Source organism: Furipterus horrens, unplaced genomic scaffold (assembly GCF_987537825.1).
Source record: "Furipterus horrens unplaced genomic scaffold, mFurHor1.1.pri manual_scaffold_12, whole genome shotgun sequence".
NCBI classification, from domain to species: domain Eukaryota; kingdom Metazoa; phylum Chordata; class Mammalia; order Chiroptera; family Furipteridae; genus Furipterus; species Furipterus horrens.
In genome coordinates, this window is record NW_028327182.1 from 443,340 (window position 1) to 464,557 (window position 21,218).

Here is a 21,218-nt window from a genome sequence, read left to right on the forward strand (position 1 = left end):
TCGGCCAGGATGTCATCCATTGGCTCCACAAACACCCACTGCACACAGATGACCTCCCAGATGTCTAACGACCACGTCGAGCCCTGGCTGCCGGGGCTCAGCGGGCCGGGTGACGTCCCGCAAACCGGAAGGTCGCAGGTCCCATTCCCGGCCGGGTCCCAGGCTGTGGGCGTTTGAGGCCGCGTGAGAGAGAACCCATCAATGTCTCTCTCCCTCCTTTTTACCCCCCCTTCCCCGCTCTCTACAAGTAAATAAAGACTAAATAATTTTTAAAAATTAACCATGCAATCACATCCCTCTCCGCTACTCAAACTCTAACAGCTTCTACGGCAATTTTCAAACAGCGCTTCACTTTTATGTGTTTTATACGTAAAATCTCCGTCACAGAAAGCGGTTCAGTTTGACAGTCAGTCTGGAAACCCCAGCCTTCAGGATAAAATCCAAGTTAACTGTCGCCTGAGCTAACCGTCCCCTCCCCGCTGACATCGCCTCCCCTCCTGCCCCCCACCCCACGTCTCCGCACAGGCCACCAGGTGACCTCGTCTCTCTCCCGGCCCCCTGCTGCTTGGGACCCAGCCTTCCAGCTCGGCTCGGTCAAGCTGCAAGACCGTCCCCAAGGAACCCCATAGGCTGAGCGATCTCCTCCGCGGTGGTCTGTCTCACACGCCCATCAACACCTCTCCCGCACAACTTCTCCTCCCTCTCCCAAACTCTGGGCCGCGGCCACATCTTCTCGCCTCCCATTCCAGTCCCCCCTCATCTGCGGGGGACACGTGTCCAGACGCCCCCCCCCCGCCCGCAGACAGCACAAACCCGATACCGCGCGGCCCTCCAACAGTGTGTCATTTGGTGGAATCAGAGCCGCAGACCCCGCCACACTGTTACGTGAGGGCTCGCGCGAGCTCTTTTCTCCTGTATTCACTCACCTGTGAGAAAGCCTCATTTATACCTTAGGCGCAGTAGATGAGCGACGACCAATAATAAAAATAAAACATTCCCACAACAAGCTGTAACAGACGTTACGTCACCGTGGCCGCACAGGCTCGGTGCTGCCAGGCACAACCGGGTCGACCAGGACGGTGTCCTGTTGAGGTTTTCCACCCACACAGGCAGCGCCTGTGCCACGCACCCACGCACCGCGGCCCTGGCTTCGGCAGTCTGAGGCGCCGCAGCAAACCTAGTGCCCACTGCTTTTTCCTTCTTCCCAAGTTCACACCTAGAGGATGCATCGGTGCTACAGATTCAGCAGCCCCGGCCATCGAGTTTTGTCCTCTCCCCACCGTTCCACTGAAAGGGGCTCCTGAGGGCCCCTCCCTGGCCTGTCCCAGCCACCAGCATCGTGTGGCCAGTCCTGCCCTCGAGGCCATTGATAACATCGAGGTCACCCGAGCTCGGCGCAGTGACACCAAGGCCCCGTGGTGACCTAGCCGGCTGCAGAACGGACCCACCACTGGACAAAGGCCAGACAGAGCAGGCGCTGCGAGATCTCACCACACGGTTCACGAGTGCAGGTGACTCACCAGTCACGAATGGTTTGCTTCTGGAAATTTCCACACAGTATTGTGGGACAGAGGGCCACTGGAGCCGTGGAAAGCAAAACCACAGACAGAAGACAGACGGCTACAGAGCCACCCTCTCGGGGGGACGTGATGAAGAAAAGAAACCTACCAGCATCGCTCAATTAAAAAAATAAATTTCCTAAACCAAATAAGCCTCACTTGCAGCAAAAGTGCAGTTATGAGGCTTCAATGAGAAAGAGGAAGCACTCAATGGAAGTCTTACTGGAAACGTTTAACTTGAATCTAATCTTAAGGAAACAGAAAAAAAAATCCAAAACCCAAAACATGGAATATTCTCTAAGACAAAGGGCCCAGACTCTTCAAAGGGTTCTAAGTAGCAAAGAGTCAAGGGGATAAAAAGAAATTAAATAACATCAAAGTGCAAAGTATGAAACCTTATCAGATCCTTGACCAACGACAATGACGAAGATATTTTTGTGATGAGGGGGGACTTGAATATTAGGTTTTGTTTTTTTTTAATACTTATTTCTTGATTTTTAGAGAGACAGAGGAAGGGAGTGGGGAAAGACAGAAACGCCAGTTTGTCGTTCCGCTGACTGATACATCACTGGCTGAGCCTTGCATGTGCCCTGGCTGGGGATCGAACCTGCAAACTGGGCATATGGGGACGATGCTCTAACCCTCTGAGCTGCCCGGCCTGGCCTCAAACAGTATTATAAAATATTATTGGGTACTATGAAATTCGTATTGGATATTATGAAACTCTCTTATTAAATAATATTATGAAACTGAACATTTTTCCTTGGAAGTACCAATGGTGTTGTGGTTGTATAGGAGAACATGCTCCTATTTTTATTTTGTCCTTAGGCAATGTGTGCTGAAGTATTTAGAAGTGAAATATGATGTGCGCAGGACAAAAAAGTGAATATTTGTATTTACATACAAGTGCATATTACACATAAACACATGTATACGAGGGGGAGAACCCAAAAACCCAGAATAACCTTCTGGAGGGCAGGGCTTCCCCCACTAAGTGAGTGTTCTAGGAACCCATCTGGATCAGGGCACCAGCTGGCGTTGTTGTGAGAGGCTGCGTTCGGCTTCAGTGGAAAAAAAAATTTTTTTGAAAACTATCCACCTACCCACTTCACGACGGGTGATTTCAGAGCGCACCTGCTCACACTGCACTGAGTGTTCAGCAGTTTTTGACCATAAATGGCATGACCCCCGGGCCAACCCTCCTTATTTACCTGATCTCACCCCTAGCAAAGTTTTTTCATTTCCCCAGATGAAAAAGTCCTCGAAGGGAGATGTGTTGCTGATGTGGAAGAGGTGAAACAAAAAACAGCAGAAGCACTAAAAGGCATCAAAATAAGCGAGTTCAAAAGCTGTTCTGAGCCGTGGAAGAAGTCTCAACAGGTGTCGTGCATTGAATGGAGAGCACTTTGAAGGTGGCTGAAGTTTAAACATGTAAAAACAAATACACAATTTTTTACAAATGAATTCTGGGTGTTTGGGGCCCCCCTCATACACAGCCAGAGAGAGAGAAATGTGGTAAGGTAATACTGTTGACTCTACGTGAAGACTATGTGGCTGTTCACTGCACCACTCTTCCCATGTTCTGTGGGTATGAATTCCCTCAAAACAAAAAGTAAAAAACAAGTTCGTATGATCGAGTGACTCGTCTGTGCAACACCCAAGCCACGGCCTTACAGGTCCCCCCTCTCCGCCGTACAGACGTTCTGACCCCGAGCAGGCAGATCCCAAACAGCTTTGGGTGAGGTGTCCCCACAGAGACGCAGAGGCGGCCCCCCCTGGCTCCTCTCTCTCTGAGGGCACCGGGGCCGGAGGGTGGCAGGGCCTCTGCTTCCTGCCGCCTGTCCTGCCTCGAGCTGCGGCTTCTCTTTCAGAACGTGCTTGAGCAGCAGTGCTCCAAGGCTGCAAGAAGTCAGCGCAGAAACCACGGGGCAGACACAAGAACTCCTCCTTTCACCGGGTTCTGCCCCTGACTGGCCAGGGAGCCTCGGGCCGGTCCCTCCGCACAGCTTTTCGGCCTGCGTCGCGGGTCGGAGGCTGACCCCCGAGCACCACCCCGCGCTGAGGCCTCAAGCTGAGGAATCATCGCATCTTCCTCGCCGAGCGCTCTCCTCGCTGCAGTCCGCACCAACTGCAGGTTCAGAGCAGGTCCGGGAAGGAATCCGTGGCACTCACACACGTCACGTTCCCCCAATGGCGACACATTCGGCAAGACTGTAACCGACATAAACAACTACTTAAATAATCTACTCTATTTTCACCAGGGAATTCCAGTTGGAATCCCGGAGTCAACGGATGTAAAACACACACATTAACGTCGGTGCTTTTGCAGCAGCGACTGACTTCAGAGGAAAATCCCTTCATCAACCTAAAAGGAAAATTTGTCTTTTTCCAACATGGAATGCTTCTCTGCTCCAGAATCGAGCTGGAAAACACGGAAGCCACCACTTTGCCTCTAAGAGTTAGTACAGACCACCCCACATAAAACAGTTCCGTGCAAATCTTCCCAAAGATTAAATGAAGAATAAAAATTTCTCACACACTACCAGTAACATTTCAAAAGCAAATATAAAACTTCTAAAAGAAAACACAGAAAATCATTTCAATCTTACATTAGGTAAATATTTTTCTTCGTTTTAAGATTGTATTTATATTTTAGAGAGAGGGAAAGGGAAGGAGAAGGAGAGAAATTTCAGTGTGTGGCTGCCTCTCACACGCCCCCAACCGGGCACCTGGCCCACAACCCAGGCCTGTGCCCTGACTGGAATCGAACTGGTGACCTTTCAGTTCGCAGGCCAGTGCTCACTCCACTGAGTCTCACCAGCCAGGGCAAAGATTTCTTAATCAAATACCAAAAACATGACCCAAAAACGAAAAACTAGATAAACTGGACTTTGCATATTTAAAGTTTCTGTTTTTCAAGAGACACTGTTAAGAAAATGAAAAACAACCCTCAAACTGGTAGAAAACATTTGCTAAGTACGATATGTATCTGATAAAGAACTTACTGCAAATACATGAAGAACTCTCAAAACTCAAGAAAACCCAGCTTCAGTATTAGTCATTAAGCAAATATAAATTTAAATCACAATGAGATACCAATACATATCTATTAGGACAGCTTTGGAAAACAAACACAAGCCCTGACCTGTACGCTTCAGTGGATTGAGCACCGGCCTGCAAACCAAAGGGTCGCAGGTTCGATTCCCAGTCAGGGCAGCTGCCTGGGTTGCAGGCCAGGTCCCCCGTTGGGGGCGTGCGAGAGGCAACCACACCCTGATGTTTCTCCTCCTCTCTTCCTCCCTCCCTTCCCCTCTCTCTAAAAATAAATAAAAGCTTTTTTGAAAAAACACAGAAACAAAACACAGGGCAGTCCAAAGTCTGGACACAGAGCTGAACTCACACACGGCTGTGGGAAGACCAGAAACGAGGACTGTTCACACCCACCCACCACAGGGCTCGGTCCCCTCAGCACCCACACAGACACCGGGAAGGGAGTGCTGCGGTGACCTGACTCCTGGCTGGAAAAAGACGCAAACGGTCTCCCCCTGGGAAGAGTCTGTCCTGACCACAGAACATCACTGAGCAACAGGAAGGAATAACGGGCTGACACGTGCAACAACGTGTATGAATCGCGAACGTCTCCTGCCAAGGGAAAGGGGCAGATCTGAAAGCCGAGGCCACGGGGCCACCCGTCAGGGCACACACGAGACACAGCCAGTGATGCAGCAGTGAGCAGAACAAACCCCCGCTTCCCCCGCTCTTGCATCCATCGATGAGTAAGAAGTCACTGTGGGGACCAGTCGGATGTTATTAAAGTTAGTATTAATTTCACTTTACTAACTGTGAGCATGCTATTGTGGTCATCTGGGAGAAGGTCCCTGTTCATAGGAAACGCACGCCAAACGTATGTTGGGGAAAAGATACCCCCACATTGCCAACTTGGTTTTGAACAATTCAGAGAAAAAGAAAACAAAGCTAATGTGGTGAAATGTTAACAAGTAATAAATCTAATGGTAGTTTTGAAATTTTTTAAAGTAAAATGACAAAATATCTAAAGCTTTAAAAGATGATTTTACTTTGTAAATACTGTCATAATGCACTTAAGCAAATTTCCGAGAAAACAAAACACTTTTATAGTTATATTCTTATCAGATACTAAAAAGTTTTGAATCATACACTTAAAATCTACAAATAAAAACTATGTATGCCAACTTATAAATGCAAAAGGAATAATGAAATTTGAAAATAACAAGCAACTATGATGTAATAACTAACTAAGGCAAAGAATCACTTATTAAGACGAGGAATGGGTCAACCCTGGATGAGAACCAGGCCCGCCCACTGCAGCCATGCAGACACCACCTGACGCCACGCGAGGTCGCACCGGTGAGCCCGCCTGAAAGGGCGCACGCAGGACCCTCGCCGCTGCTTCAGCATCATGCCAAAAGGAGACCCTGAATCCAACCAGAAGTAGAGGGGGAGACCACTCTGGGGGCCCCAAAGCTAAATGCAAATGGTGCGTGATCCCAGACGGAAAGCCTGAACCACAGAAATAATTTCTAAAATACCACCATAGAAATCCTATCGAAATTAGAGACAACCCTACCAGGGGGTCAGCTGGCAACACTCGAATACCATTATTCGATTGCAGATCTTACCCAGCATTAACTCTCCGATTTCGGTGACTGTAAAGACTGTGTAAAGACTGCCTGTTTTTAAGGCGTAAACACATGGCAACGTTTAGGAGTGAAGGGGTATCGTGTCTGAGCCTTGCGGAAAGTGTAGGGACAAGAAAGACGGGCCCACGGAGGGACACGGTGGGCGAGGAGGCGAGACAGACAATAAAGCACATGGAGAACCCGGGCGAAGGGGCCCAGAACCCTCTGTACTGAAAGCTTCACATTATCTTTTAATTACTAATTACCTCTGTCACTGTCCCACTCTGCTGCAACACTGGCTGGACACTTTAAAATATTTTTTATTTTTAAAGATTTTGACACATTTTGCACATCATTTAAACAGTTAGGAGGAAAAGTTCAACTTCTCTCCCTTCTGAAACACCGTTTTCCGACTCAGGACCACAGCCGCACCACCAAGGCCCCTCAGCACCTGCCCTGGTCCACCTCCGGACCCTTCAGCTCCTTCCCACCAACTCCGGGGGGCGGCTTCCTCAGGCGGAGCCCCCAGGCCCTGCTGCCCGCTGGCCAGGCAACATGGGCCCATCGCTGGGCCTCCTGGATGGAGGGGACGGAGGGGACCCGCGTTTCCTGGAAGAAGGGAAAGGATAAGTACCACCCAAACCATCTGATTCAACAATGGGCTGAGTATCTGAACAGGTATTTTTTCAAACAAGACACACACATGGCCAACAGGTGCATGAAAAGGTGCTCAACGTCACTCATCAGGGAAAAGATTAAACCCCCATGAGGTGCCACCTCACACCAGTCAGAATAGCACCATCAAACCCACAAACAACAAGCGCTGGCGAGGATGTGGAGGAAGGGGGCCCCCGTGACCTGCTGGTGGTGGGAATGCAGACCGGGGCAGCTGCTGTGGGAAGCAGTGGTGGGGGGTCCTCAAAAAATTAAAAATGGATCTGCCTGGGTATTTATCTGAAGAAAATGAAAGCAGTGTCTTGACAAAAATATCTGCATCCTCATGTTCACTGCAGCAATTACAACAGCCAAGACACAGAAGCAACCAGGTGCCACCGACGGATAAATGGATAAAAGAAAACGTGACGTGTCTACAGTGGAATGTTGCTCAGTCATAGAAAAGGAAATCGGTCCATCCGCATCAGCACGGATGGACCCTGAGAGCCTTATGCTAAGTGGCACACTGATGAGGGGGGTCTAAAGCCACATCCCAGTTATAAAATAAGTCCTAGGGATGTAATGGATAGCGTGGCGTTGTATAAAAGTCACTAACAAAATAGATCTTAAAAGTTCTCATCACAAGAAAAAAACTGTAATTAAGTGTAGAGGTGGATGCTAAGGAGAATGCCTGGGATGTCAATTACAGCTCAGCTGAGAAGCACCAAATGCACAGCAGCTTTTATCACTTAATAGAAGATAAAAAATGACTACGAAAAAAACTTAAGGCTTCAAAAATAACAGAAATCTACCGATTAAAAACACTAATCCCATCTGGGGGAAAAACATCTTCTGTCCACGGCTGTTATGACAGTAAACAACTAAAAATAACCGTAAGAACCCACAGAAGAATGGTTAACTCAATCACAATTGTCTGCAGCTATTCAAGGTCATAATGTATGTGCTGAGAAGGCATTCCGTGTCACATAATATTAACAGAATAAAACAGGATGCAGAAGAGTAGCTGAAATACAATCCTCCTTATGTTTGTGAAGCATTTAATACGTGCACAAAAAATCGGCAAGGGTTGGGCTCTGGAGGAAGCTGCCTCAGACATGGGGAGCCTGCAGGACGTGCCCTGGGACTGCGAAGCCTCCCGCGTCCCCAAGACTGGCCCCGGCCTGCTCCCTCGCAGGCAGGCTCCTGGCTGGTCTCACGGGGACTACCTCCTGGCTTCTCCTCCAGGATAACTGACAATCCCGTCTGTCCTCGGTCACACTCCCCAGAACAGGACTTTGATCAACCCAGCTCGTCTTTTTCTGCAAGGTGTGGCAGATGACCAGCCAGGGCACAAGTTCACCTGACCGGGGAGGAGGGAAGGAGTGAGGGGCCAGGAGCGCTGCCGGACAACCTCCCAACACCTCTGCAGAGCCAAGGGAGCCGAAGGAACAAAGAGAAACGGCCCTTCTGCTGAACCGTAATATCCCCAGGCACTGGGAACCTGTAATTAGGCAGAACACGTACCATCAACACCTGACTATATTTTTGTCCATAAATCCTCAGTACAAAAGGATCAGAGTCCCATTAAGTCTTACAGGTCATTAAATGCGTAACAGTGACAAACTAAAAACTGAACTACTCCAAATAATCAAGTTAAGCAAGAGTGAGTCTAAAATTCTAATGAAAAAAGGGTGCATTGCTGTGTCTGGGTTTTCCTTTTCATTTTACTAAACAGGATGCTAAAACGCTGGACATCGGACCCTGTCAGGGTGGGGTAACCCCACCCCAACAGTCAGAGGGGGAAGGAAGAGCTTGCCAAGATCAAGTATTCAGCAGGCTGGTTTTTCAATTTCAAAAAAACGGAGGGGGGGTGTCCTCCAATTGACCTTTCCATAGCAACCCTGAAGTGTTAAACCACGTAGGAACTGGGATTTCTTTTCATTAAAATAGTTCCGTATTATTCGTGAAAAAGTGTGTTTTTTCTTCTCCACCGTCCTCCCAAGCTTTCGCTCCCGCCCCTTTCCTCGCCCGGGATGGTCTCCACCGCACGTCTCCTGGGCTTCTCTGCCTCAGTCAGATCTGTTCGCAACTGTGAGCCACGCGTGGCCGAGTGCTGACCAGCACCAGTCACGAGCTGCCAGCCCTGCCAGGAGCCACCTGCCTCCAGACCCCGCGTCTTTCAGCCACTGTTAGCCAGCACTCCGTCCATTACTTGCAGCCAAAGACATCCTTAACCGATGCGGCCTGCTTCATACGCTCACTGCTGGGGCCACCTGTGTCAACCTATTCTGAAGTAACACCAGGGACGAACGTCCTTCCCTGTCACCACTGACGTGAGCGCTGCACACCCGCTCCGCTCCGACAGTTACAGCAGACCCTTCGAGCACAGCTGCCAACACCAGATTCAGCCTGAAGCATCCGGTGCCCAGGTCCCTCCTGGTCTAAAACATTGTCATTCTGTCTTCAATGTCTGAATAACAATAATGACACTGAGCCAGGCATCCGTGGGCCCCAACGCTCCGCCTACCACCTCTCGATGTCACTGTGCGTCAGCCTTCTAACTGCTGAGGACGCTTGAATCTCGCTGACTATTCTGACACCTTTAGCTTGAGCCTCCCAGGCTGCCTGGTCCAGGATGCACTTCACACACGTCCGCGCCGGCCTCTGACCTCCCACGGCAATCACATCCTCCACCACTCGCTTGGCCAGAACATGGGTTTCACACTATCATCGCCACCCACTCCCCCTTTAAAAACCAACCGAAAACAAAAGCCTCTACTTCCCAGGGCTGTGGGAGAACAGCAATCCTTCACGTACCTCTGCAACCTTGACAGTAATAGTAACAGAAGACAGACTGACTGGGATTTGAGATTTTCTTCTTCTTCCTAATTTCACGAGTTTGTTTATTTATTTTTAGAGAGAGGGCAGGGAGAGGAAGAGAAACATTGATGTGAGAGCCAAACATGGATCCGTTGCCTCTTGCACCCGCCCCGAACCAGGGACTGAACCCGCAACCCAGGCCTGTGCCCGGACTGAGAAGCAAACCAGCGACCTTTCCCTTTGCGGGACGATGCTCCAACCAACGGAGCCACACTGGTCGGGGCTCCAGTATCACTTTAAGGAGTGCATATCACAAAAACCCAGGTACAGCCTTGGCCGCGTGGCTGCACACCCAACAGCTGTAGTTCAATCCCAGGTCGGGAAGCATCAGCAGGCAACCTATCGATGTTTCTCTCACATTGATCTCTCTCTCAAATCAATAAATATATCCTCAGGTGAGGATTGAAACAGACAAATCCAAGCACCCTCAGTGGTGATGAAGATGGGCTCCGCCTCCGGATGTGAGGGGTGTAGGCACCCTGACATCAGGCACCACGCTCCCGTCCACGTCCAACACCCTTTCGGGGGACGGGGGAACGGCTTCACACAACTAAAAATGAGAAAAGGGTTTCAGGAAAAACATGAAAAAGTTACTAAGTTTGTGTACAATCACTCCCGGGCCCACACACCCTGAACAGGCCCAGCCTCGCCCAGCGCCCCGCCAGCATGGCCGCCTCTGACCAGGAAGCCCCTGGAGCCCGTGCCCGGCGGCCAGCCTCAGACCAGCCAGCTCCACAAACGACATGCCCGAGGGTGGACACAGCAGCCCCCAGGACGGCCCCAGAGACCCACTCTGCGGGGTCAGCCCCCAGCAACAGCTTCTCCTCCGTAGTCCCCACGCGTCCCTCCAGCCAGTCAGCTGAGGGTGCAGCCCACCCACGAGCGTGCAGGAGGGTGCACACGGCTTCACAGAAGACACCCCTGAAGCACCCAGCCCAGGTGACCAGAGAGAGAGAAAATACACCCCTCGGCCCCACAGGACGCTGCGAATGTAGCAGGTCACCCTTATACACAGAAGCAAACACTGGGAGGCAGCAAAACAGGGAGAGAGTGGCGCGTCCCAAACAGAAGAACAGAACAAAACCCCAGAAGAACTAAGCAGAACGGAGGCAAACACGCCAGCAGCTACTGGTTACCAGGGTGCTCGGTGACCTCAGTGAGAGCCTTAACAGACAGGCAGGCAACATAAGAACGGAGACAGAAACATAAAAAAGAACCAATCAGAAATGGAGAATACAGTAATTGAAATAAAGAATACATTACAGCCCAGGCTGGTGTGTGGCCCAGTGGACTGAGCGCCGCCCTGCGAACCAAAGGGGCGCCGGTTTGATTCCCGGTCAGGGCACAGGCCTGGGTTGTGGGCCAGGTCCCCAGCTGGGGACATGTGAGAGGCAATGAATAAAATCATTTTTTTAAAAGACAGTAACAGGGGACAAAGGACATTTCATGTGTTAACAGCCAAGACATGGAGGCAACCTAAGTGTGTGTCGACAGACGATCTGGAAGTAAGAACTGGTGCACATGCACAAAAGAATACTACTTGGTCATGAAAAAGAATGACATCTTAGTGACAGCACGGATGGACCTAGAGGGAATTAAAGTAAAACAAGAGAGAAAGACGAAAGCCATGTGATTTCACTGGTATGTGGAGTCTAATGCACAGAATAAGCAAACAAAGAACAGAAACAAACTCACAGATACAGAGAACTCGTGGTCGCCAGATGGGAGGGGTGGGGGCTGGGTGGAAAGGGCGAGGGGACTGACCCGTGCAGGCTGGCCGTCACAGAACAGTCGCAGAGCAGGGACAACAGCACAGGGAACAGTCAACCATCTCCTGTGCGCACCGTGCACAGTGTTGGGGGCCACTTTGCAAGTAACAGAAAAGTCCAACCCCTGTGCTGCACACCCGAAACGAGCACCATATTGAATGTCAGCTGCGATTCAATCTTTTTCACTTTTAAATAAAGTAATCTAAAAGTTTCAAAATTAAATAAACCACCCTACTCCCCCCTCCCCACGTACCAGTGTCCCGTGAACAAAGAACTCCAGGACACTGATCCCAAAGACTGTCTCCCGCATCTGAAAGATTCTGCAAACACAAGCTTTCAGGGAGACAGAAGAGACACAATGGAAGGGGGGGGGGGGGGTCTGCTAAAGAAGCCGACCTGTTAATTTAGCACATTTTCTGTCAAGCAAATCAACTGTCCGCAGGTCCATTGTCCCTGAAACAATGGCCAGCAGGGAAAGGGGTTCATTAAAGGACCGGTCAGGAGAAAACCCGCTCTCGCAGCGGCTGCTTCGCCTCGTTTCCGTCTGAAGAACTTTCTGTTCTCCGGAATTATTAATCGGAGGTGATTTTAAAGTTCAACGTCAAAAACATGAAGTGGTTAGTGTAATCACGACCCTATTACTTCCTCTATTTTCACTTGTTTTTGGCGGTGGGGGAGGGGCAGAGGAGGTGGCACACAGTCTGCTGTGACAGCCACTGACGCGGTTGATTCCGGTGGCCACATGCCTCAGTGACATATTGCTAAGTCGGGCAATTACTCCAGCAAACCCACCCCAGGGAAAAATTAGGCCCAACAAAGCTCCTCCGGAGCCGGGGCTGCAGAACCGAAGCCGAGAGCTGCCCATCGCGGCGGGATGCACACAGGAGCCGGCGCCACCTCACCAGCCAGACATCCATCCGGCAGCCCCTCGAGGTCAGGCCTGTCCCCAGGACGATGACACACTGTCTCCCGGAGAGGCTCACCTGAGCCGTGTTGCACTGGAAATGGGTGTGTGGAACACAATGCACAACAGCGCAGTCACGTCCGCCCTCCCAGGGAACAAAGTGTCCTGTGGCCTCAAAAGAGACCAGCCTCCCTCTATACGAACTCGGGGATCTGTGTCCTGAAGCAGGCCAGAGCCTCGGCCCCTCCTCCACCAAGCCCCCACCGGCCCCGAGACGCGGGAGGGCGGCACAGGAATGCGTGGGAGAGGAACATGGGGCCCAGCGGGGAGCAGGCACCCCAAGATGGCAGAGATGTCCTTTGAAATGGACACCTTCTGTAAAAGACACCTTTCGAAGCTGCACATAAAGGACGCTGAAGCTGTCCGGTATTCCCTCCCCGGCACGGCGCACTGCTGCTCCCCACGGCATCACCACTATACGCTTTTTCTCCAACCCAAAGTGAAACTGTATTGAATCCATAAACATCTGCCACGGTAAGGAGAAGATCCAATGGGTGAAATCATTAAACATACCAAGCGCGACACCAAGGAAGGTTCCATGCGTGGTGTGTTCTAACTGAAAATCTGATGGAATAAGGACTCTCTGTAACTGGGTACGGGCCCACGTCCCCAAGGTGCACACAAGGACAGGCGCACTCGGCCAGCGGAGGTCTCCCTGAACTTCTGACCCGCTCAGGACTGACCCCGCCACAGTCACCCGGCACAATGCTCAGAGCTCTGCCAGAGCAGCCGCGCCCTGGGCTCCGGCCCCCAGGCCCCACGGAGGAAGCCAGCTCACACGCTCCTCCCCACGGTCCCCAGCCACTCTCCTTCTGCAAGAAAGAAATAAGTGACATGTTTCCCAAGTTTCTGATATGTACAATTGCTAATGACACACACGTCTGGGAGCAACTTTAATTGCTTTCAATTTCTATTAAGGAAAATGTTACAAGTTTGCATCTGGGGAGAAGAATTGCTATGAGAAGGAGAAAGTCCTCTACTTCGCACACCTACAGTGGTCCGGTCCACACAATAACAACGCCTGAGTCTCCCCTACTCCCCCTCAAGGAGATTCCCGAGCAGGACAGTGTCGCCCCCACCCCCACCCCACCCCCGATATTCGGCAATGTCTGGAGGCGTTGTTTGTGGTGCCTGAGGCTGCTGCTAGCTAGGGGGTGGCGGCCAGGGACGCTGCTGAGTATCTTAAGATGCGTCGGGCAGCCCCACAGCAGATTCATCTGGCCCAGAACGCCAGCCGCGCCGAGGCTGAGAAAGCCGGAGCACTAAAGAGACCCACAGACCCCTGCGCTCCAACGTCCAGCAAGTCCTACCTCAACCGTAAGAACTACTGGGGAAAAAGACCTTCCAAGCTTTCCAGGATAAATACATGGGTCTGTCAGAGGCTAACGCAAAGGAGGGAGAACGAAAGCATCCGAGGGCAGCAGCCCCTGAACAGCGCACCGCGGGGCGACACACACCTCTGAAGGTGTCACAGGACAGGCGGAGCACCGCCAGGCGCTCTCCTGGGTTTCACTCCAGGTTCTAAGTGTGCGTCACGCCCCCCCTAAAACACGAAAGTGAAGGGGACATAATTCAAGGCCTCCACCCCCCAGGTTCTGCACACCCCGAAGTCTTAGCTCAGAGTGAAGCTCTTGGAGAGGGGAGACTCCACCTTCGAGCCGCAGGCTCCTTTCGAAGCGCATCTGCAGGCAAGAGCTGCGCAGAAGGAAACTCACAAACCCTGGGCGCGGCCCTGCAGTCTGTGCTCTGCGGCCCCAGCCGGTACAGCCTCCACGCATGAGGCCCAGACCCTGACCAGCAGCAGGCGGACACCTTCCGAGCCGGCTAAGGGAGCTGTGTGAGCTGGCAACCCCCAGAACCACCGCACTCGGTCTCAGGGATGACCCAGGATCATGCAGTTTAAAACCCCCGTCTCATAAATGAGGCATCAGAAAGCAGACAGGACGCGCCAAACATCACGACTCCACCGATGGCGGAGGGGACCCGCACTCACTAAGGCCCTGTGGCTGGAAGCCGCGCAGGCCTGTCCGCATGGAGTTTTCCCCTAAACCGGCTTTGGCACCAGGGGCTCCCAGCATCTGCGGGTGCTCCTCATTCTCGCTGCTCCACACCACGAGCGCCAGCACTGCGTCTCTCCTGGCCAAAGGGCAGCCAGCTGGTCACGCTGAGTGCAGCCAAGGTGTATTTTAGGCTCTCCTGGCCACACTCCAGGACGTTACATGAGACCGAGCTGGGCTTCTGTCCCGAAGCCAGCCCGCCGTCCTTCGGAGATGAGAGAAAACCGCCCTTCTACGGTGGCAGAGGCTCCCACTGCCCCTGGGAAGCTCCCCACGGCAGCAGAACCTGTGAGAAAGCAGCAACAGAAGGCGGCAACTTCCCTTTCAAGACGGTGGTGTGACCGGGAAGGGCTCCGTACTCACTCTAGGGAGCTGCACCCTACAGAACTCTCTCCCCTGCAGGGTTTCAGCCAGCACGGAGAGCGACCTGCCCTCTCCGAGGCGCTGCCTGTTCCTGGGCTCCCCTCCTCAGAGGCTGAGCATGTCCCTATCGTGCTACACAATTCAATTACTGCCTGTCTCCTTCCGCTAGAGCGGCAAGTACTCCTGTTACATGCACACCTGTACCTTCAGCACCTACTATACTGCACCTAGAACATAATAGATGCTCAATAAATATTAGCTGAAAGAAACAAATGAAATCACAAACTTGCCCTTCTATACTTAATTAAGCGGAAGTTTTAAAACCATCTTCTGTACCCCAATTACTAAGATCTGAAGACCTGTAGATCTGGACTGTGGAACCCTGTCTAGCCCCTCACTCTACAAATCAGAGAAACTGAAGCAGCAACAGCGGGAGGACACTGGCTGGTGGCTCTGTCGGCTGCAGTGCCCTGTAACCAGCCACTGCGGTTTGATTCCTGTTCAGGGCACAGGCCTAGGGAGCGGTCCGGGCGCTACGGGAGGCAACCCATCGATGTCTCCCTCTCCCCATTCCTTTCTTAAAAGCAATGGGAAAAAAAATGTCCTTGAATGAGGATAAGAAAGAAAGAAGGGAGGGAGGGAGGGAGGGAGGGAGGAAAGAAGAAAGAAAGAAAGAAACAGTGTTTGCCAGTAGCAACAGCAGAGGTCCATGTGAAAGTTGACATCCACGCAGCTCAGCCTCTGAACTCTCCATCTGCTCATCTGTGAACTGAGGGTAACTCCTGGATCACAGTGATTGTTAAGAAGGACTAAGGGTAAACTGAGGCAGCATTTGGAAAATGTACAAAGTGCTACTAACGAGTGTCATTCATCACTGCGCTGTGCTGACCCACCCCAGGTCGTCGTGGGAGATGGTTAGCGGTACAATCAGAGTTAAGAGTTCAAGATTCCTCCTTCGGCCAAGATGGAGGCCTCCACAACTAAGAAGGAATACAACTACCTCAACACTAGAGACAGGAATTCCACAAAATCAAGCTGCATGAATAGTCCAACAAAGATATAAAGAGGAAATACTCATCCAGACAGGTGCGACAGCTCTACCTAAGACACAGAGGCAAACACAGGAGCCTGTCAAGATGAGGAGACAGAGAAGTATGGCCCAAAAGAGGGAACGGGTCAAGGTTCCAGTGGAATAACTAAGTGACAAGGAGACAGCCAACCTAACAGATGCAGAGCTCAAAACACTGGTAATAAAGATGCTATAGATATGCTTGCGTATGGCAAACGCATAAAGGAAGTAGTGAAGGTCATACTAAGTGAAACAAAGGAAAATCCACATGAAACCAATGGTAAAAGAAAGAAAACCAGGGTTCAAATCAACGACTTGGAACATAAAGAAGAAATAAACAGCCAGTACAGAATGAAAAAACGAGAATTGAAAAAAAGGAAATAGACATACAAGGCCAGGAAGCACAGAGTCCCAAACAAGCTAGACCCAAGGAGGACCACACCAAGACACATCATAATTCAAATGACAACAGTTAAAGATAAAGAGAATCTTAAAATCAGCAAGAGGAAAGAAGAAAGTTTACCTACAAAGGGGTTCCCATAAGAATATCAGCTGATTTCTCCAAAGAACCTTTGTGGCAAAAAGGGACTGGCAAGAAGTATTCAATAGGATGAAAGGCAAGGACCTACAACCAAGATTCCTCTACCCAGCAAAGCTATCACTCAGAATGGAAGGGCAGATGAAGTGCCTCCTAGACAAGGTAAAGCCTAAGGAGTTCATCATCACCAAATCATTTATTATATGAAATGTCAAAGGGACTTATTTCATAAAAAGATCAAAACTATGAACATTAAAATGACAACAAACTCACAACTATCAACAACAAAACCTACAAAAATAAAAACAAGACAAACTAAGCAAACAACCAGAACAGGAACAGAATCACAGCTATGGGGATCATTTGCAGGATTATCAGCTGGGAAGGAGAGGGGGAGAAATGGGGAAAAGGTGCAGGGACTAAGAAGCATGATTGGTTGGTACAAAATAGACAAGGGGAAGTTAAGAATAATATAGGAAAGGGTGAAGCCCAGGGACTTACACGCACGACCCATGGACATGAACTAAGGGGGGTGGGGTAGCTGGAGGAAAGGGGGGTGTTAGACAGAGGGGAGAAAAGGAAAAAGAAATTGGGACAACTGTAACAACATAATCAATAAAATATACTTAAAAAAAAAAAGTTCCAAGATTCCTAGCTCCTAGTGCAGCGCACCTTACGTGAAAGGAGGCTTCCGATGGCCCTATTCAAGGCCTCCCCGTGGTGCTCTCAGACTCTGAGCCAGTGGTCGTCCCGCTCCGCCAGCAAAGTGCACACGTGAACACGACAGACTCCCACAGCCCCTACACAGGCCCCAGGCGCAGGAACCACTGATATGCCAGCTGTCTAACGAGCCCCCTCAGCCATTTTTATTCCTTATTTTAATGCATAATAATTCATGCTGTGGTGCTCCTAACGAAGAGGTTGGATCCAAGGCAACACCAAGAGGAGGACTCAGGAACCTGGTCACCATACCAATCAGGTGAGGGCTACAACCACAGACAACCGCAACCAGGAAGGACACACAACAGCAAAGGTGCCAGCACCCAGAGGCTGGATACTCACAGGACCGTCAGATCGTCCCCACTGTGCTGCCGTCCTGAACTCCCCATGCGTCCTGAACTCCCCATGCGGACACCTTTACGTGACCTTTCAAACAGTCACTGAGAGGCGCCACAGTCTCTTCTCTAAAGGCAATGTGCCCGAAAAGTCTGCGATGGAATTTCTGCTCCCCACCATACCCCGATCATGATTTCAGTCCAGACCAGGTTACATAAAATGATTCTACCTCCCCTACTTTGGTCCAGTAACACACTATGCTCATGGTAAAAATAACTCGGCTAGGAGAAGAAAAATCAGTAGTAAATCTTTGGAGAGATCAGTAACAACTCCTGAACACAGCGTCATTAATCCGCTGTTGTCTGGCGATGATACCTCGACAGCCTCATCTGGAAAACAAAAGGAGCAGCCCATCCAGGACACACACTCGCTGCCAGAGCACTTGGTAATCTCTAAATTTGTTAACAATTAATAGCTTTTATCCCTGAGAGGTGGGATCCAATGTTAACAGTTAACAGCTTTTATCTCAGAGTGGTGGGATTATGAGTGACTTTAATTCTCTTACCTGTGTTTTGCTTTAATTTTCAAGTTTTATATAATGCTTATGTATTATTTTTAAAATTGGAAATTTTGAACTTAAAGCACTAGCTACACATTCACATATTTTTGGTCCGACGATCACAGAAGCCCGGTTTGGGGGCTGGGCAGCAACACCCGAGGCCCCGAACACGCCCCCAAACAAGAACGAAGTCTTTTGACTCTCCCGAGGAAATCCTGTACTTTCAAGGGTTATGACCAGAGTTTTTTCTTCCGTACGAAAACAATAGCCACGCTCCGGGTCCGACTCCCGCAGGACTGCGGCATGAACCCTCCCCGCCTTCCCTCTGGAACGCGCTTCAGCTCAGACGGAAGCCGGTCCCTGCGGATCCCGCCTCCTGACTCTCCTGTGAGTCCGTGGGCCCAGCTCGGCGGCCCCGAGTGGAAGGAGCTTTCCCACTGGTGAGAACTGGCTTCCTCGGGAAGCCGACACCCATCTTCCGCGGGGTGGCTGCTCCCCTTTTCTACCTGAGGCTAAGGCTGCCCTGCCTTCCGGGGCCTGCGGCTGGTCTACAAGGAGGGTCTCCCGCTGCATCACAGACGCCGACCAGGCCGTGGCTTCTCGGACCGCAGGATATAAACTGTTAGGTGAAAAAATCACCTGAACAAAACGAGAGTAACTTATTCACTTAAGAGACGCGAAACTGATAGTTGGCGTGCGTTCTGCAGTGTCAACAGTCAAATCTGTTAAAGCCTAAAAATGAAATTTTGAATTTTATTTTGTGATAGCTGAAAACTTTTAAGTCGAATTTTACATCACGCATTTCAAAACGCCCCTTACCTGAGAAGTGGGACAGGTGTGAACAGGAATCAAGACGGGACGGAGCCCACTCATCCATCCCTGCGGCTGCATTTCAGGCCGCAGACACGCCGCCCGCCAGGGACAGGGACGCACTTCCCACTCGGGCCCACACACACCGGACCGCCCCCCGCAGCTCCCGCTCCCTGCGGGGTCCCCACTGGCCGAGACTCTCCCTGCTTCACGCAGCCAGAGGGCGGCCCCGAGCTCGTACCCAGGCCGGGCCAGCTACCGCGACCTTTCCACCCACAAGATGGGACGGTGCGCGTCCTGGGAGACGCGCTCTCCCACGCCGCGCAGCGTGGGCCCGTCCCCGCTTCAGGGTCCCCTCGGCGCTATCATCCCCCTGGAGGACGATGCGCGAGTCCCCGGGCCCCCAGACCCCCAACGCGAGTGCGGCGGAAACTTTCCGAACACACGGCCACCATCTTGGGCGCGGGACGGCCACTGGCCAGGACTCCAACCGCCTGAAGGAAACCCCGGCGCCCAGCGCGATGGCGGGGCCTCCGCCGCCCTGTCCCCGACCCGCCGCCGCCGCGGCCCCGCTGCTCCGCCTCAGGCGGCGGAAACGGCCGTCCCAGCCAAACCTTCGGCGAAAAGCGTGCTTTTCCCCGTCACGTTCACGCTGGAAACAAACACTAGGGCGCCCCCCAAACACCCGAGCGAGTCCCCACCCAGAGGCGGCCGGCGACCTCACCCCACCGCGGCGGCCGGGGGGCACTCGGGCCCCGGAGGCGGCGCCCGGACCCGCCTGCACCCCTCCTCCCGCCGCAGCCCCGGGACCTTTTATTCCCCCGTTCCGTTCCCGCGGCGGCGGGAGCCAGGTCCGCGCTCCGTCCCCGGGAGAAGCGGCTGCTCTCTCCGCACCAGCACAGAAGCGGAAAATAAAGGGGCGGCACCGCACCTCCGAGGGATAAACGGATTAAAATCAGCCCGAAAATGGCAGAGGCTGCGGCGGGTGGGGGCGGGGAGGCCGCGGCCACGAGTCGCGGCTGCGGGCGGGCGGTTCCCGCTCGGAGGGCTCCGCGGGCGGACTCGGCGCGGGACACCGGGCAGCCCCGGCCCCGGCGGGCGTCCACCTTTGTGCGGGGACCCGAGCTGCCGAGTGACCCCGCAAACCGCGCCGCGCGGCCGCGCGAGGCAACGAGCCGGCCAATCAACTACTTCGCTCCGCTCCCAAAGTACCAAGAAAAGGCGACGCGGATGCCGACTGGCTGGCCGCTGACCCGGGCGACCGGGTCCCTTCCGCCCCCCTCTCTCCCGCCACCAGAGGAGCCCCGGGCGGAGCGCCGCGCTCACAAAGCCAGCGGCCAGGCCGGAGCCGCCGCGCGCCCGCCCGCCGCGGTCGTCGCGGCGAAGCCGACCCCCAGGCCCCGCCGGTCCCCGAGGGGGGCCGTCCGTTCCGCGCGGAGAGGCGCCGCTCACAAATAACGGAGCCCTAAACTTTCCCTCCGCGGCGCCGCGGCCGCGACTCAGCCCGGCGCGCCCGCAGACGTGGGGACGCGCGTCGCCCGGCCCCGCGGCCCCGCCCGCTGCCCCGTCCCGCCGGCAGCTGGCGCCCCGTTCCCGCCGCCCCGAGAGGGAGCCCCCGGAGCCCGGGGAGCGCGGCCGTCCCAGCCCCACAAAAACGCGCTCGGCCGCCCGCCCCCGCCTGGAGCCCGACTCCAGCCCCGGCCGCTGCGCCCCGCCCGCCCGCGCCGAGCCCTCCGCCGGGCGCCGCTCCCTCCCGCGCGGAAACGGGCGCCGCGCGCGGCCGCTCACCTCGATCTCGAAGTCGGGCAGGCGGAACGCCGTGCGAAAGAGGGAGCAGAAGTGCGCGATGGCCGGGACCTCCCACCAGGAGCGGAGCTCGCCCAGCCCGGCCGCGCCGCTCTCCTCCGGGCACATCTCCCGGCCGCGGCGCGGGCGGCCGGAGCGCCGGCCCCGAGCTCGACGCGCGCCTCGCGGCCCCACGCTGCCCGCCGGACTCCCGCCTCAGCTCCGCGGGCGGGGGCGGGGGCGCGGGCGGCGGCTCCTCCCGCTGCCGCCGCCGCGCGGCGTGAGCATGAGCTGAGGGCGGGCGCAGGGGGCGGCGGCTCGCCCGAGTCCCTAAAGCGGCCGCGGCTCCGGCTGCCCGCGGGCTCCGCGCCCGCGCCCCATCCCGCGGCGGCCGCCCCCAGCCGCTCCGATGCAATCACCGCGCGGCCGGCGCACACAGATGGAGCTGGGGGCGGGGCGGGGCCCGCGCGAGGCCCGGGGGCGGGGCCGCCACGAGG

General features: G+C 53.4%; 1 protein-coding gene across 1 annotated transcript in view; it reads right to left on the reverse strand.

Annotated features, from left to right (window-relative positions):
- The window catches only part of CECR2 (CECR2 histone acetyl-lysine reader), a 78,164-nt gene extending 57,280 nt beyond the window's left edge, over positions 1 to 20,884 (reverse strand). Inside the window, exon 1 of the mRNA XM_090258369.1 lies at positions 20,725 to 20,884. Within this exon, the coding sequence (XP_090114495.1) occupies positions 20,725 to 20,850 (126 nt within the window). The 5' untranslated portion in view covers positions 20,851 to 20,884. The remainder of the gene's footprint in view (positions 1 to 20,724) is intronic.
- Between the last annotated feature and the right edge of the window lie 334 nt (positions 20,885 to 21,218).